This window comes from Jaculus jaculus, chromosome 3 (assembly GCF_020740685.1).
Source record: "Jaculus jaculus isolate mJacJac1 chromosome 3, mJacJac1.mat.Y.cur, whole genome shotgun sequence".
In the NCBI taxonomy this organism is placed as follows: Eukaryota; Metazoa; Chordata; class Mammalia; order Rodentia; family Dipodidae; genus Jaculus; species Jaculus jaculus.
Window position 1 is genome coordinate 372,096 of NC_059104.1, and position 16,049 is coordinate 388,144.

The 16,049-nt window shown below is 45.6% G+C and overlaps 1 protein-coding gene across 3 annotated transcripts in view; it reads left to right on the top strand.

The window, feature by feature from the left end:
• Positions 1 to 16,049, top strand: part of Rasa3 (RAS p21 protein activator 3) — a 148,455-nt gene that overhangs the window by 102,170 nt on the left and 30,236 nt on the right. For all 3 annotated transcript variants that reach the window (XM_004663428.2, XM_045145795.1, XM_045145794.1), the window contains 4 exons: positions 5,704 to 5,780; positions 9,495 to 9,575; positions 9,956 to 10,028; positions 13,015 to 13,091. In XM_004663428.2, coding sequence (XP_004663485.1) covers positions 5,704 to 5,780; positions 9,495 to 9,575; positions 9,956 to 10,028; positions 13,015 to 13,091 — 308 coding nt within the window. The remainder of the gene's footprint in view (positions 1 to 5,703; positions 5,781 to 9,494; positions 9,576 to 9,955; positions 10,029 to 13,014; positions 13,092 to 16,049) is intronic.

The window sequence follows — 16,049 nt, forward strand, 5'->3', positions numbered from 1 at the left end:
GCTCTAGCCCAGGCTGACCTAGAATTCAATATGTAATCTCAGGGTGGCCTCAAACTGATGGCAATTCTCCTACCTCGGCCTCCTGAGTGCTGGGATTAAAGATGTGTACCACCATGCCCAGCAATATACTTTAGTTTTTGAGAGTTTTAAGTTTACAGTGAAACCAAGTAGAGCCAAGCTTCCACACACCTTCCCAGAACCCTGTGAATTCCCCTGGTGACTGGTGTTGGCTGTCATCCTTTCCTAAAGGACTCAGTTCGCATTAGTGCTTTTGGTGCTGTTCAGGACTGTGACCTTCTTGTGGCACAGAGCAGCTGCACACCACAGGCTGGACAGGTTCAGGTGAGGCACACCTTCATCATGATCTTAGGAAGCTGTGTTTTTCTCTTTTGGTCCAGGTGACCTGAGTACAGACAGGTCTGTCACTTCACTAACCTGATTTGGGGTTTGATTTCCTCTGAAACAAGAATTTTGGGGTTCCTTGCCAATACCAATATTGCCAGTACACCAACAAATTTAGGGTTCCCTGGATTCTTGTCTTACATATTTAAAGAATTAAAATCCATAGACAAGAAGGTAAGGTTTAGAGAGACTTTATTAGATTAAGAGAAGGAAAAAGACAAAAGTACAGAGAGACCTTGCTATGTGGAGGGCAGGAGGGGGTTAGAGAGTCCATGTTGGAGTAAGGTGGAGGGGCTCTCCCCTTGTCTTGGCCCAGCTGGCCCAAGTTTACCAGAACTCCAGAGTTCAGGAGCCAGCCAAGAGAGAGCTTGTCCCCCAAAATACATCCATTTATACCCTTATGGTGGTAGGGTTCACCTTCAGGCTCAGGTAAGCCTGAGAGTCAGCTGATTGGGCTAGACACTGCCTCAGAAAGAGGCCAGTCATGATGCCAAGTTCTGGAGGCTGAACCTGACCAACCACAATGTTAGGATTAGATTCAAATTCTAGGAAAGGGGGTCTTCCTCCCAGGAGGGTCTCAGGCTGTTTGTTGAAAAACAGATGTAGGGAACTCCTTTAGACAACAGATAGGAAGTCAGATCATCCTGTGATCTCTAGCAAAATAGAGATTGTAAGGGCAAACTTAAAGGACATTCAGGGCCCCAGTCAACCTAACTGCCTCATAACTTCCTGTTTTCAGTTTCATTGACTTCTGAGCAGGTTTTATCATTGTTGCTTTCAGGAAATTTAATTTTTTTTTTTTTTTGAGGTTACTGATTGAGGTTACTGATTGGATCTTCCCTCCTTTCCACAGCATGCAGTGGGTGTTCTGAATTTCTCCTGAGGTTTTTCTTTCTTTTTTTTTTTTTTAAGTAGGATCTCAGCTCTAGCCCAGGCTGACCTGAACTTCACTATGTAGACTCAGACTGGCTTCAAAGTCACAACAGTCCTCTTGTTACAATCAGTTTCACATTGCTGGCAGAAAATACCCAACCAAGAGCAGCTCGTGGGAAAAAGGGTTTATTTTGGCTTACAGAATCGAGGGGAAGCTCCATGATGGCAGGGGGAAATGATGACATGAGCAGAGGGTAGACATCACCTCCTGGGCAACAACAGATAGATAAAATCAGCAGAAGATTGTGACAAGCACTGGCAAGAGGAGGCTGGCATAATACTCAAAAGCCTATCCCAAACAATACACTGCCTCCAGAAGGCTTTAGTTCCCAAATTGCCTTCAGTTGATGTTGCAGTCAGATTCACAGTGCTAGTAGAAATCACCCACCCAAGAGCAGCTTGTGGAAAAAAAGTGATTTATTTTGGCTTATAGGCTCGTGGGGGAAACTCCAATGGCAGGGAAAACGATGGCATGAGCAGAGGGTGGACATTATCCCCTGACCAACATAAGGTGGACAACAGAAACAGGAGAGTGTGCCAAACACTGGCAAGGGGAAACTGGCTGTAACACCCATAAGCCCGCCCCAACAACACACTGCCTCCTGGAGGCTTTAATTTCCAATTGCCATTAGCTAGGGAGACTAGCATTCAGAATACCTAAGTTTTATGGGGGACACCTGAATCAAACCACCACAGCTGGGGACCTGACATTCAGAACACCTAAGTTTATGGGGGACACCTAAATCAAACCACCACACCTCCTACCTCAGCCTCCTGAGTGCTGGGATTGAAGTCATGCACCACCATGACAAAGAGAGAAAGAGAATGGGCACCCCAGGGTCTCTAGCTGATGCAAACAAACTCCATATGCATGTGTTGCTTTGTGAATCTGGCTTTACTCAGATACTGAGGAATCGAACTAATGTTGTTAGGCTTTGCAGGCAAACGACTTTGCCACTGAGCTATCTTTCCAGCCCTCCCTCCAAGTTTCACTGAATCTGTTCAACTACTTTCATTTTCATTTACTACAAAATATTTTTAAATTCCTCCATGTAGTATTTAGCAGAGTATTGTTTAAACTCTTAAGTATTTGGGGTATTTCTTTTTATTACTGATTTTCAGTTTGTTCCATGGAGTCTGAGAGTGCTTCTCTCTTAATGTATCAAATGAGTTGGTGCCAAGGGTGTTGTCCCTTGATCTCTGAGGAATTATGTGGCCTAGATACTCTAGTTGGCTGTTCAAGATCTCACACCAGTGGAACTCTGCAGCTTGTTCCTTCCCATGACTGCCTCGTTCCTCAGATATTCTTATAATCATTTTTCACCTTAAGTAAATCTGGAAAGAACAGCTTCCACTAGCACTTCCTTCTGTACCATCAAAGGGCATTTTCTCATAGACCAAAATAAATTCAAGACCACCTTGCTGCCCCTTAGCAAGTCTTGCTGAGCAAATAGCTAACAGGGATAGGGCCAAGTAAACAGGACATTGTGAGGTTCCCTGGTAGGAGGTCCTGACCAGAAGAGCTCTGCCTCACCCAAGTAGCAGTGCAAGAGGAGGTGCCTGTCCCCTAATGCAGAAGCTAACTGGGCCCAGGTCTAGGACATGAAAATAGAGAGCTTGACCCTGAGGACAGAAACACAGGGTGTGAACCAGACATGTATTGGGCTGGGTTGTTGTGTTACCAGCCCTACAAGAGATACCTCCTGATCTACACCCTAACCACACCCTGCAGGAGACCTTACTAAGTGTTGTGTGTGACCAAACAGGAGTGACTTCTAGACACAGACTTGCCTAGAGCAGTTTACTGGGACAGAGAGGTCAGTATGTAGTTGGCTCTGTTTTGCCTCCTGTTGACCTTTTCCAGACCTCCAAAAATGGAAGCCACTGCTCACCAGGGCAACTGAGGTGGGAACTACCCTGGTGAGGAGGATTTGTACTAAATCTCAGGGCATTTCTGGGCTGCGTGGGAAAAACAGGAAACAGGAAGGCAGCTGCCATCCGCTGTGGGCGGTAGGGTCATCCACCTCACCCCAGTGTGTTCTCTGCCTTTCAGAGGCTAGAAGTAGACAGTTCTGTCTGTCTGAGCAGCCCTATGTATCTCTCAATCATGACCCATAAGGGGTGAGGCTCCAAGAACTTGGGATGGCCACTTCTCTGCTTGAGCTATGGGAAGTACCCAGTCCCAGGGTCAAAAGGAGCCATAGACAGTGCTTCCCACAATATTAATCTTTGGTAAACAAAGTCTGAGAAAGTTTTTGTCCTTTTGGTTTTTATTTGAAGATTTTCTTCCCCACATCACCCACCTTCCTGCCCCTCCAGTTCAGTCCCTGAGGCTTTACCTCGGAGATAGCTATGTTTGGCAGCTGATGGGGTCCAGGTCAGGTCATAGAGAGCCTGAACCTTATAACTTGGGCACCAGAGCCTTAAAACAGCTATGAAGGTCCACCTACCTGTAGTACAAGGACAACAGAGAGATCCTGTTGGTTTGTGCTCATGGAATCATCCCAAGTGACATGTTTAGAATGCCATGGGGGTAGGTAATCAAAATGTGTGTCAGGTGACAATGGAAGCACTAAGAGGTCTACATGAGGCTGTCCATCCATTCTTCTGACACATGGGCTGCCAGAGGTCAGGAACCTCCCAGAAAAGGACCCAGCAAGGCTGATAGTAGCCAACACCCACATCTTAGCACTGGTTTCCTTCCTGTACATTGCACCTATCCTGTCAGGAGAGTCAATCTCTGGCCCCACTTGAGCCTAAGAGAGGATGAGGGATGGACCCATCCCAGAAGGTCCCTGAATGGTCATGGGTAGAGTCCAGAAAGACAAGATTTCCCAGCATTTTGTATCTCCACTGTGTCCCTGCACTTACTGGGTCCCTCAGCAGCAGCAGAAAAGGTATTGCACTAGAGGGAATGTGCTTGGCTTGGCCAGGCAGTGTCTGGGCTAAGCCTAGGGGAAACTCACCAGTAACTGGAGGTTTCCAAGTGGTCAGGCAGCTCAGAGACTTTGTCCTACCCATCCCCCACAAATGTATTTATGACCTTACAGTGGTGGGTCCTACCTTCTGGCTCAGATGAGCCAGAGGGATAGTTGATTGGTTAGGGCTAGGGTCTGTCTCAGGAAGAGGCTAGCCAAGTTCTGAAGTCTAAGCTTGACCAACCACAATGTTAGGATTAGATTTATATCCTAGGAGATACCTTCCTTCCAGAAAGGGCCTAGGTTCTTTGTGGATAAAAGGTCTAGGGAACTAGGCAAGAATAAAATGTCAGATCATCCTTTGATTTCCAGCAAGTGCAGACCATCCTGCCTTTTTACTTTCAGGGATCACCCTAATTGCCTAAAGGAACTATCAGAAAGGGGAGGCCAAGGGGTAGGGAAGCCAGGAGAGTCTCAGTATTCACCAGTGGGAGGAGATGTTTGTCCTAATCAAAGTACCAAATAGTCTTCTCTAGGGTTGAGGGTCTCCATTTCTTCTTTTCAAGGTCAGGCTCTGTGTGACTTACCCCCAAGTATATACAATGAGGCAGATCTTCCACTGAGTCCTGGGGTTTTGCATGGTTAAGCATAGGCCTGGGGCTACTGGTCCTGGGAACAACTACGGGGTCTTCCTCACCAGGGGTTGCACAAGCCTGTGGCTCAGGTATGGGCATACAGCATAAACATGCCATGACCAGCATCCAGACCTATACCTGCTTTATCCATCACACTGTTCTGGTCCTAGACTCTCCTAAGCAGGGCTGTGTTTGAAGTCCCTGCAGCCCAAGGTTCTAGAGTTTTAGTCAAAGGGAGCCTTAGAAACTGTCCAGTTCAGCTACTCTTTTTCCAATTACATATCTCTTAGTTTAACATTTACGCGCACCCAGTGCATAGACAATTCCACATCTCATGTGGAACCTGCCACAAAGTAGGGCCCTTCCTTCCTGATTTCCTACCCTCTGCATTTTCATGTTCCAGATTCATGTGACATGTTTGACAAACAGCAGGACATTCAGGTTTAATGTATGTACTCTAGCTATCCTTTTCTAGAAACATCCATAGACCTTAGCTTTCTTCATGTTGAATAGTGCTCTGGTTCCCTGGCTTCCCCATGAGATTGTGAACACAGGGTGGAAGAAGACTCTCCCAAGAGGGTCTTCCCTGCTGTGCCTAACTGCAGTATGTTGAGTATATGTACACAAAGCACTTGTGGGAGAGGGGGCAAGTGTCATTTTCTAACACCTCTAAAGTGATACCAGACCACTGGGCTGATCATGCTCTATTGGTATCTGAGGCCCAGGCTTAGAGCCTCATGGCATAAGTGCCAACTGCTTACAGGGCTAGGTCAGCTTTCCCACAGGCCTTGTGACACTGTCCTTGTTCCTTGCAGGGCAAAGTCCACCTTGAACTGAGGCTGAGTGAGGTCATTACAGACACTGGTGTTGTCTGCCACAAGCTCGCTGCACGGTAAGTTGCCCAGGCTGGCTTCCCCCAGAGGTTGCCATTTTTCATCCCTCGGGTCCCCACCAGGTCTGATGCATACCCCAAGAGTTATGTAGGTGCCACATCTCAGTACTGGAAATAGGGTGAGGAGGTCAGAATTGCCTGGCTAAAACAGTGGAGTATATTGGTATATATGAGTGTACAGATGCCCTGGCTATAGGTGTGCTTATCCAGCTGAGGCCTGCCCTCCAGGCTATACCCATATGTGCTGGTCAGGCTCTTGGCTTCCCATCCTCAAGAGTAGCTCATGAATTGCTCCTATCCTTCTGGCTTTCTAGTCTCAGTGGCTGTCTCTCCCTCCATAGGGAACCCAGGCTAGAGGGTGAGAGGTTTGCTGCCCAGGTAAAAGGAAAACTGGTAGGGTCTGCCATGCTAATGAACAAGCAGAAGGGAGATCTGGTAATAGGGCCATTATACTCTGTTTGCTGTTTCTATAATAAAATACCTGAAGATCAGTTATTAATAAAGAGTAGAGGTTTATTTGGCTATGATTAATGAGGCAGTACATCCAAAGGTGAGATGGTAAACAAGCTAGCTGGTCACTGAGCTCTTGTCCTCCTTAACCCTAATCATAGTTGCTGTGCTTTGGATGCTGTAGGGAGTTCAAGTAGGCCCTCACATAGGACTTTTCTGTGTCCATGATAGGGAAAGGAAGAGTGGTCAAAACAAGGAAAGCAAGGAGGGCTGGTCCTGTGGTGGCTGCTGGACATGCCCAACCATCCTATGTTGATCTGTCTAGCCCCGGGTGCCCCTCCCTACAATAGCACTGGGATCCAGGGCCAAGCTCTCAAGAGAGCCTTTGTTGGGAGCAGGGTTTAGAGGAAAAGCAGGAATCAGTGAGCAGTACCTCCAAGGGCCTCTCTATACATGGCATTTTCCTGGTGAACTGGCAGTACTCACTGATGTGTGGAGTGCCACCTTCCTATAGGTCGGGGTGAAGATGTCTCCAGTACCTCAGCACAAATGCAGCATAGTGTTGCTTTGAGGGCTGAATTGAAAAGCAACACTTGGGCTAGAGAGACTGCTTGGTGGTTAAGATGCTTACCTGCAAAACCTGAGGACTCAGGTTTAAGTTCCCAGTACCCATGTAAGTCAGATGCATAAGGTGGTACATGCATTTGGCATTCATTTGCAGTGGCTAGAGGTCCTGGTGCACCCATTCTCTTTACCTCCTCTCCCTCCCTCCTTCCTCTCTTTCAATTAAAAAAAAAAGAAATTAAAAGCATGAAAGAAAGAAAATAAACACCTGAAAACACAGCGTTTCCTTTCTTTATACAGTATATATTTTACACTCTATCTTATTCATGCAGACCATGCCCTGTGCTTGTGAGCCTTTGTTTCTGTGGGGTTGGTCTGAGAGGTACACAATATGAAAATATCCCTGGTTTTCTGGGTCTCAAGGAGCCCCAGTGAGCAACCCCTAGGGTGGGCAACTTGTACAATTGAGGTACAATGCATTGCCCCACACCAATAGGGGCATGAAAAGCAGTGTGGCCTTTATCCTAGTTGGTGCATCCTTTGTGCAGACATCAGGGTCCTGATCTCTTTCTGGTCTGAGGTGGGGACTGTAGCCTCAGTGGGGCCAATCTTATGTTGAACTGGAGAGCAGAAGCCTTCTCCACTGGTTTCTGCAGAAGTTGGAGGGGGAGTTGCATCATTCTGAAGATACACTAGGGGCTGCCATGGGGGGCAATCTGAATAGTACCAACCATGCCACTAGCTATGAAAGCCACTCTGTCCCAGGGTAACCATAACATGGCTGTGCCTACACAGTGAGCCTAATGGCTCAGTTACCTCACCAACAGCTAAATCTCATTAAACACTCCAATTACCTGACTGAAAGACCCACTGAGTTTCCTTAGTGCTCTTGAACCAGTGCCTGGTCCTAAGTCTTCTCTTGGGGGCTTATTGGCTCAACTCCTTACTCCTCTAGAGGCCCCAGCTGCTCTAAGTGGTCAGCCACCACCCACATTTCTCTGTTGCATCTGGCTCTCTTTCCTGTGCTTATCACATGTAACTATTTGGAGAGGTGGATAGATGGGTAACTCTGCAAGTTTTGTTGTTGTTGTTGTTTGTTTGCTTGCTTTTTTAGAGATAGGGTCTCACTCTAGCCCAGGCTGATGGGACACTCACTCTGTAGTCTCAGGCTGGCTTCGAACTTATAGTGATCTTCTTACCTCTGCCTCCCAAGTGCTGGGATTAAAGGTATGCACCACCATACCAGGCTTATTATGTGTTTTCCTACTGTGCTAACCAAGCATACCTGAGTTGCATGGGCTGCTTTTGTAAGGAGCATAACACAGAAGATAAATGTTCAATGAATGTGTTGATGGATGAGTTAATGAAAGGGGAAAGTAACATTCCAAGTGAGCAGTGTGGAAGAATAGCAGATATGCCCTAGAAAGCAGAGGAGACAGGGTTGGAGAATACTGGATGAAGCTAGCAGAAGTGCCCAGCAGCTTACAAGGTATAGCTTTGCCCAACAGTAGTCCCAGCAGGATGGCCTAGTCCTCACAGACCCATAGCTGCCAAGGAAGAGGAGGCAAGACCTTCAGAATAGTCTGTTAAAACAAGAGACCCAGGCATACACAGTGGACCCAAACCTTCAAGAGGGATGTGGCTCACATAGTGCCTCCCAGAGTTGTTTTCAGCCTTCCAAGGGCAGGAAAAAGGATCTGTGCAGTTGCACTGGTGTTTAATACCCAGATTCAAGTCCCCTTCGAGTTGCAGGAACTAGACTTTTACAAGCGCTACACATACAGGGACACAGGGAAGCTTGGAGCACAGCTCTAAGCCCCTATAAAGGGGATACACCTTACACATAGATCCTCTGACTCTGCTTCTTTCACACCAGGAAGCAGGGTCATGACCCAGCAGAATAGCCAGAGCCTATGCCTAAGGGTTTCCTCAGGGCACCCATACTATGAAGAGCTCATGTGAGGCTGGAAGCCACTTGTATCCCCTTTAGTCCAAGAGAGCCTTATATCACCCAGAGTACATGAAGCAGATGGCAAAAGAAACATAGCTTTGTATTGGGGCCAAACTGTCCCTAGAGAAAAGGATAGCCTCTCCAAAAAGATTTTCAAATCAGAATAACCTTAGCTGCAGTCAAGTTGAGCCCGTAGCTTTGCTGGTTAGCTGCAAAACATTCTAGACACTTGACACACTTCACAGCATCTAGCTTCTACTCAAAGCCCATGTCAGTGGAGGACCAAACACCTAGAAAAGAAACAGTCAGCAGAAAGAATAGTGGTAGAAATGTGGGACTTACAAAGCAGGGTGGGGGGGGAAGGTGGTGACACTTGGCCTCAGAATGTAAGGACAGCTTTGGGTCCACCATGAGTCTCCTACCTATAGGCAGAAATCAGGGAATGAGTGTGATCCCAGCAGAGGACTCTTACTGAGGAGATACATGAAGTATGGAGGTATACTCAGGCTGCTGGCAGGTGAATACTGGCCCTTGGATGATTGACTATCCGAAGTGAAGTGAAAGGCCATGGTTGTGGTAGCCACCGGCTCAGCACCAGCAGAGGAGTTCTGAGAAGCAATGCCATTTGCCCTTCACTTTCCCACTATAATGCCACCCAATTGCTACTTTTCATTCCTGTCAGCCTCAGAACTCCTTGCTTCCTGTGGTTCACATGTCCCTGCCCCTAACTACTGTCTTCTGTTTCTCAGCATTCTTGAGTGCCAAGGCCTCCCCATTGTGAATGGGCAGTGTGACCCCTATGCCACAGTGACACTGGCTGGACCCTTCAGGCAAGTCATCTACCCCATCACCCTTTCCTGCCATTTTGGGATGGGGAGTCACCAGGTCTGTCTCTTCATCCAGGCAGTTGACACCCCTTCAGAGGAATGAGGACCATGTACTTGGGGTGGAAAGTGTTATTTAGACTCTTTTTTGTTTCCTTTGTTACTGTAAAACTACTTTGTTTCCCAGAAGCCTTTGTGATCTTCACACTGGGTATTTTGGGCTCAGGAAAGGTTTCTGTTTTACATACCATCTGGAGGTGAAGACAAACAATAACTTATGAGACAAATAAAGGCAGTAAGATCTTGCATATTTGACAGCTCAATTTAAAACAGATCTGGAGCCAACAGTCTTTTTCCTATCCTAACCTTTCCTCTCTTGTCTGCAGGTCTGAAGCCAAGAAGACAAAAGTGAAGAAGAAAACCAACAATCCTCAGTTTGATGAGGTGTTTTATTTTGAGGTTAGTGTTTCAGTGAGATGAACACTAAGCTCTAACACCAAGTCCTTGAAGTCTCCATCAGAGCCACATGGAGGTGTCTTGGGGAGCTATCTAGGCCCAAGGAACCCAATCTAGAATCTGGATGCATTTAGATCCCTGGAAATTTTCCTCTCTCCTGGAGTGAGAAAGACTGTGCATAATGTGTCACTTCCTGAACCCACTGACTCAAGTTAGAAGGGGCAGGCCAATGCTGCCAAGATCACTAGGACTCATGTTGAGGTTGTTTGGCTTTGGGTATTTTTGTTGTTGTTATTTGTTTGTTTTTGTTTTGTTTTTCTGGCTGCTCATTGCCACTTCCCCAAACAGGGTGAGGCTTACTTCTCCGGAAATGTGAGGGTTTGAGCAAAAGGGGAAATGATTCAGCTCTGAGTACTCCCGGAACCTCTCAAAACAAGAGCAAGTTAGTAAGGGAGGGCAAATCTGGTGGCCATGCAGAGAAACAGTCTTCCCAGTCTCAGTGCCTCCTGCATATTCTTGAACTAGGTTCTCGGGCGGGGGGCGGGGCCAGGCAGGAAGGCCCCAGTTCCCATCTTCAAAGCCAGCCACATAGTGAGAGAGAAAGCCACAAGTACAGATGGGCTACAGGTGCACACCTATAATCCTAGTACTTAGCAGGCATAAGTAGGAAGATTACCATAAGTTCAAGGCCAGCCTGGTCTATGTAGTTTGTTCTAGGTCAGCTGGTGCTACCCTATCCCAAAAATAATACGAATATTTTTAAAAATAGGCTATAGGTGCAACTTTGGCGGGCACACAGCTCTTGTGGTGACAAGGAGAGTGGGGCTACCCAGTGCTGGCAGCTTGCACAGCCTAGACAGAGCACCCAGTGTGGAGCTGGTGCTGTCAGAGTCATGTGGCCCTGAAGGTCGGCATGCAAAGCAGGGTGGTTGAACAGTGCTGTGGAGTTAGGACTCAGGTAAAGAGACATCTGCAGAACCAACCTTGTGGAGTTTCCTCTAGTAGAGGCTAGGTGAATATTGGAGCAGGAGGAGATCTGGGAGCAAGTTAACTATGATATGGAAGAGTAGTCTTTGTGCATCTGGAAAAGCATTGCTGTATAGGTAGGCAGAAATGGAAGATTCATCAACCAGGGCAAGGCAGAAAACAGCAAGGTTTTACTCCAGCCTTTAGCTCTCCAAAGCAGGCATGCATGAATTTGTGGTAAAATACATACATCCATACATCCATACAGGGATAGTTTAGTAAGAATTGAGAGTCAAATCCAGCAATGTCTGTCCTTGTCTAAGACCCCTGCAGGTAGTTCTCACACTATTATAAGAGATGAGGAGTCAGGACAGACTTTTCTGGCATCATCCCTGCCCAAGTGGCTACCTGGCTTTTGCCCTGTTATATTGTGAGGCTCTGCATTTTTGTGCTATACACATCTAATTTATTTACTAAAGACATGGGTCCTAGTTCATTGTATTAACAGAGTGCACCAGAGTTGCTTGAGAATCATCATGTGTAACAGATCACCTGCCACACTCCCAGAGGCAGGCATAGCAACAGCTCAAAACCAACTATTCCTTTTCCCAATCCCCTATGTGAGGATACCTATAGGATGAAACTTCTGTCAGGGTCTTACTAACTTTTGACTCATCAGTTCCACCCAGATTTCAGTGATTACTGGTCTCTTTGTCATGGTTTGGCTTCAGCTGGGGACAGGCTTGTTTTCTGACTTAAAGGGACAAGCCATGTAAAGGGAAGGAGCCACCCTAGCCTTGCTGTATAGCCTCCTACAGGACAAAAGTTGTAGTAGGTAGTAGCTTCCAGACAATTTTCTTCCAGGATAACAACTAGACTTATCTATAAGACATTTAAATTCCATAAGAACCACCTTTGTTCACTCACAAATTGGCCAAGATCCTGTTCTGGTCATGGGCTAGGAAGAAAGTATAAATGATAGCTGAGCCAGGCAGTACCCTGGGATCCTCGCTGGTGGGGAGAGGATGATGAGAGGCCTGGAGTTTACCTGGGGAGGTGTCACTTCAGAATTTCAGAGATACCCATAGGCTAAGACAGACCAGGCTTCCTTGAGAAACACAGTGGACCATGTCACTGTCTTAAGTGGGAAGACAGAGAGTCCATGGGTACAAGGCTAGGCCAGGGAACACAAGTGTATAAGACTACGTCAGATGGGTGCTGCTGGGAGAAGCAGTCACAGACTGGTGTGGTGGTCATGAGAAAAGCCAGTGTAGGAAAAGTCTGTAGCAGGTGGCACTGGTGTTCCTCACTGGTTCACCAACCAGTAAGTTAAAAAGCTCATGGATTAAGCAACTTGGCCAACATGACTGTCAAGTCCTGTATTAGGTCTTGGAGCAGAAAGAATCTGAATTAGCACCCTCTACCCAGCCCACAATCCTTAAGTACACATTGTATGGTCAAAGCAGGGCCAGTCCCCTGGCCTTCCCCCTTTGCCTTGAGTTCAGATCCTGTACCTATTTATGTTGGAGGAGTTCTAAAGTATCAGGACAATAGCAGCATTTCATCTTTCAGTTTTCTGATCCCAAGTGTAGAATTAGAGGACACAGCAAACTAGCATCTGGTAACTGTTGAGTGACCTTCTATGTGGGTACAATCTTCACACTAACCTGTGGGTGAAAAGAAAACTGCAGAAACCCAGGTTACTGCCCTGCGGGTCCAGCTGCCTACCTTGGAGCATCTGAAACAGAAGCCCTAATACAGGGACTGCAAGGTCACAAACTGGCATATGTGGGCAGTTTCAGGATTGAAGTAGCTATCTCCATGCATGCCTTCCTGTCCTTCTGAGAAATTAGCCTTGTTCACAGCCTCATGTGACTGTTGCAAGGAGTCAGGAAACCCTCTGCCCTTCCCACTTGCACCCATTCTCATAATCGGGTGGCATAGTCTGGGACTGCATGATACCAAGTTGCACACCTCCAACTGTTTGCTGGATGAGTCTGACATTCTTTATGTCTAATTCCAGGTGACCAGACCCTGTAGCTACAGCAAAAAGTCCCACTTTGACTTTGAGGAGGAAGATGTGGACAAACTTGAGATTCGGTGAGTCATAATCAGGACCTGAGCGTTATGCAGGGCAGTTTCAGCTTGAACAACATTGGCTAAGGTAATACCAGGTCAAAGAGCTAAAGTGGAAGGAAGCCTATCAAAACTCCCTGGCACCATTGTTGAGTTGAAAACTACCTAGCATTGGGTAACTCAGCTTCATAGTTCTCTTGACAACATCTGAGAAGTGGTCAGGAGATGTGTCATTGAATCAGGTTTCATATCCCAAACCATCAAGGTGGCTGTGGTGAGCCACAGCCATAGCTATTTTGGACTCTCATCCCAAATCCCTTTTAACACAACCTATTCTTGCTACTCTCAGAGATATAGGGTTGGTTTTAGAAACCACCAGGAGCTATCTTCCTATCAGTGCTGCCCCATGGGAGATACATTTGGGATCTTACAGGTCTGTTCTTCCAGGCTGCTCTGAGCAGAGTCCCATAAAATTCCCTAAGGCTCTAGACACTCTTGCAGAGCTTCTCCTATCAAGGTTGCAGCACTGACTTTTGTTTTGTTTTGTTTTGTTTTTCGAGGTAGGGTCTCACTCTAGCTCAGGCTGACCTGGAATTCACTATGTAGCCTCAGGGTGGCCTTGAACTCATGATGATCCTCCTACCTCTGCCTCCCAAGTGCTGGATTAAAGGCATGTGCCACCACGCCCAGCAGCACTGATTTTTTTAAAACTTTTTATTGATATCTTCCATAAATATAGATAATAAACCACAATAATTCCTACCCACCACCCCTATTTTTCTCCTCCCAAATCTATCCTCCATTGAATCCCTTCTTCTTTCCAATTACTCTCACTTCTATTTTGATGTCATCATTGTTTATTCCTGATATGAAGATCTTGTGCAGGTAGTGTCAACCACAGTGAGATCATGAATATCAAGACCACTTTGTGTCTGGAGGACAGTATAGTAAGCAGTCGTTCCCTTCCTTTGGCTTTTATATTCCTTCTGCCACCTCTTCCACAGTGGACTCTGAGTCTTGGAGGGTATGGTAGATATATCTTAGTGCTGAACATTCCACTGTCACTTCTCAGCACTATGGTGACTTTTGAATCATCCCAGTGCTCACCGGCATCTGAAAAGAGAAGCTTCTCTAACCAAAAATTAAATTAGCTCTAATATATGGGCATAAACATAAAAATGCCTAGAGGGCAGCTTGGTGGGCATAATACATGCATTTAGCCAGATACAGGAGTTGTTACGTTCCTAGGATTCATAGCCTCTCCAACCACATGCTTCTTTAGGTTTTCAATACTAAGCATGTATTCCCTCCCAAGGAGCTGTCCTCTAGCGCAGTCAGAGAGCAGTTGATTTCTCCCATACAGATATGCCACTGTTGCACTAGTTGCCATATAAGGCTTGAAGGGTATGCTGCTCTTTAACACTATTAATGACTTTGCTCTCTTACAAGGCTGCATGCTGCATAGCTCTTTCCAGCATCCTGACGACTAATCAACAGGGAGGAGGTTTCCAGCTCAACTTGAGCTTGATTTCTCAGTGACCTGCAGCCCAAGCATGTGGAGTCTTTAGCAATAGGGTCTTACTATCTAGTTATGAAGGGCAACCAAGAGCCTTGAAAATGGCCCATAATGTTTTAGGGACATCCCTGTCCAACAACTCACTGGAAATTATCTCACCTCTAGCACTGAAATTTTTCTAAGAACAAATGGCTCCATTATCCATGTCCATAGGATTCTTCTGCCTATTCATTCACATTCTCTCTCTCTCATGCACACATATACACACACACATACATACATTATTGGCTACCAAAGAAATTTCCATATGGCTTATTCATAACATCTTAAATTTTGTTAACACTCCTCTCATCATTTCTTTCCTCCATCCCTTTCCTTGATCACACTTAGACCATTCCCCACCCCATTAATCTGACCCCCCTCTACTTAACATATCTACAAATACCCTTCTCTTAAGCCCTTCCCTCTACTCCCTTCCTCATAGCCCCTTTATAGCTTTCTGGCCTCTTCTACTGACTTTTACTCCAACTCACATAGAAATCTAAATATTTATAGCTAGGATCTATGTATGAGAGAAAACATGAGGCATTTGACTGTCTGGGTCTGGATTACTTCACTTAATATAATCCTTTCCAGATCCATTCATTTCCCTGCTATTTTCATAATTTCATTTTTCTTTATTGCTGAATAAAACTCCATTGGTAAGTGTTTCACATCTTCATTTTCTGTTCAGTTGAAGGGCATCTAAGCTGGTTCTATTTCCTAGCTTTGTGGATAGAGCAGCAATAAGCATGGATGAATAATATCTCTAAACTAATGAGTAGAGTCCTTAGAGTATATGTCAAGCAGTGGTATAGCTGGATCATATGATAGATCTACTTTTAGATATCTCAGGAACCTCCACACTGATTTTCACAATGGCTGCGCCAGTTTACATTCCTACCAACAATGCAGAGGGTTCTTTTTCCATACCCTTGCCAGCATTTATTGACATTTGTTTTCTTGGTGATAGCCATGTTAACAGGAGTGAGATGGAATCTCAAAGAAATTTTAATTTGCATTTTCCTGATAGTTAAGGATACAGAACATGTTTTAAATATTTATTGGCCATCTGTATTTCTTCTTTTGAAAACTCCCTGTTCAGTTCTATAGCTCATTTTTATTAGGTTGTTTCATTTCTTATTATTAAGTTTTTTGACTTCTTTGTATATTATGACTATTAATCTTCTATCAGATATATAGCTGGCAAATATTTTTCTCTCATTCTGTAGGTTACCTCTTTTCTCTATTCATAGTATCCTTTGCTGTACAAAAAAAAGGGGGGGAAAAGCTTTTTAATTCATGAAGTCCCAGTGGTTGATTAATGCTTTTACTTCCTGACTGACTAAGGTTATATTCAAAAAGTCCTTGCCTGTGCCAATATGTTGAAGTTTTTCCCCTACTTTTTCCTCTAGCAGTTTCAGAGT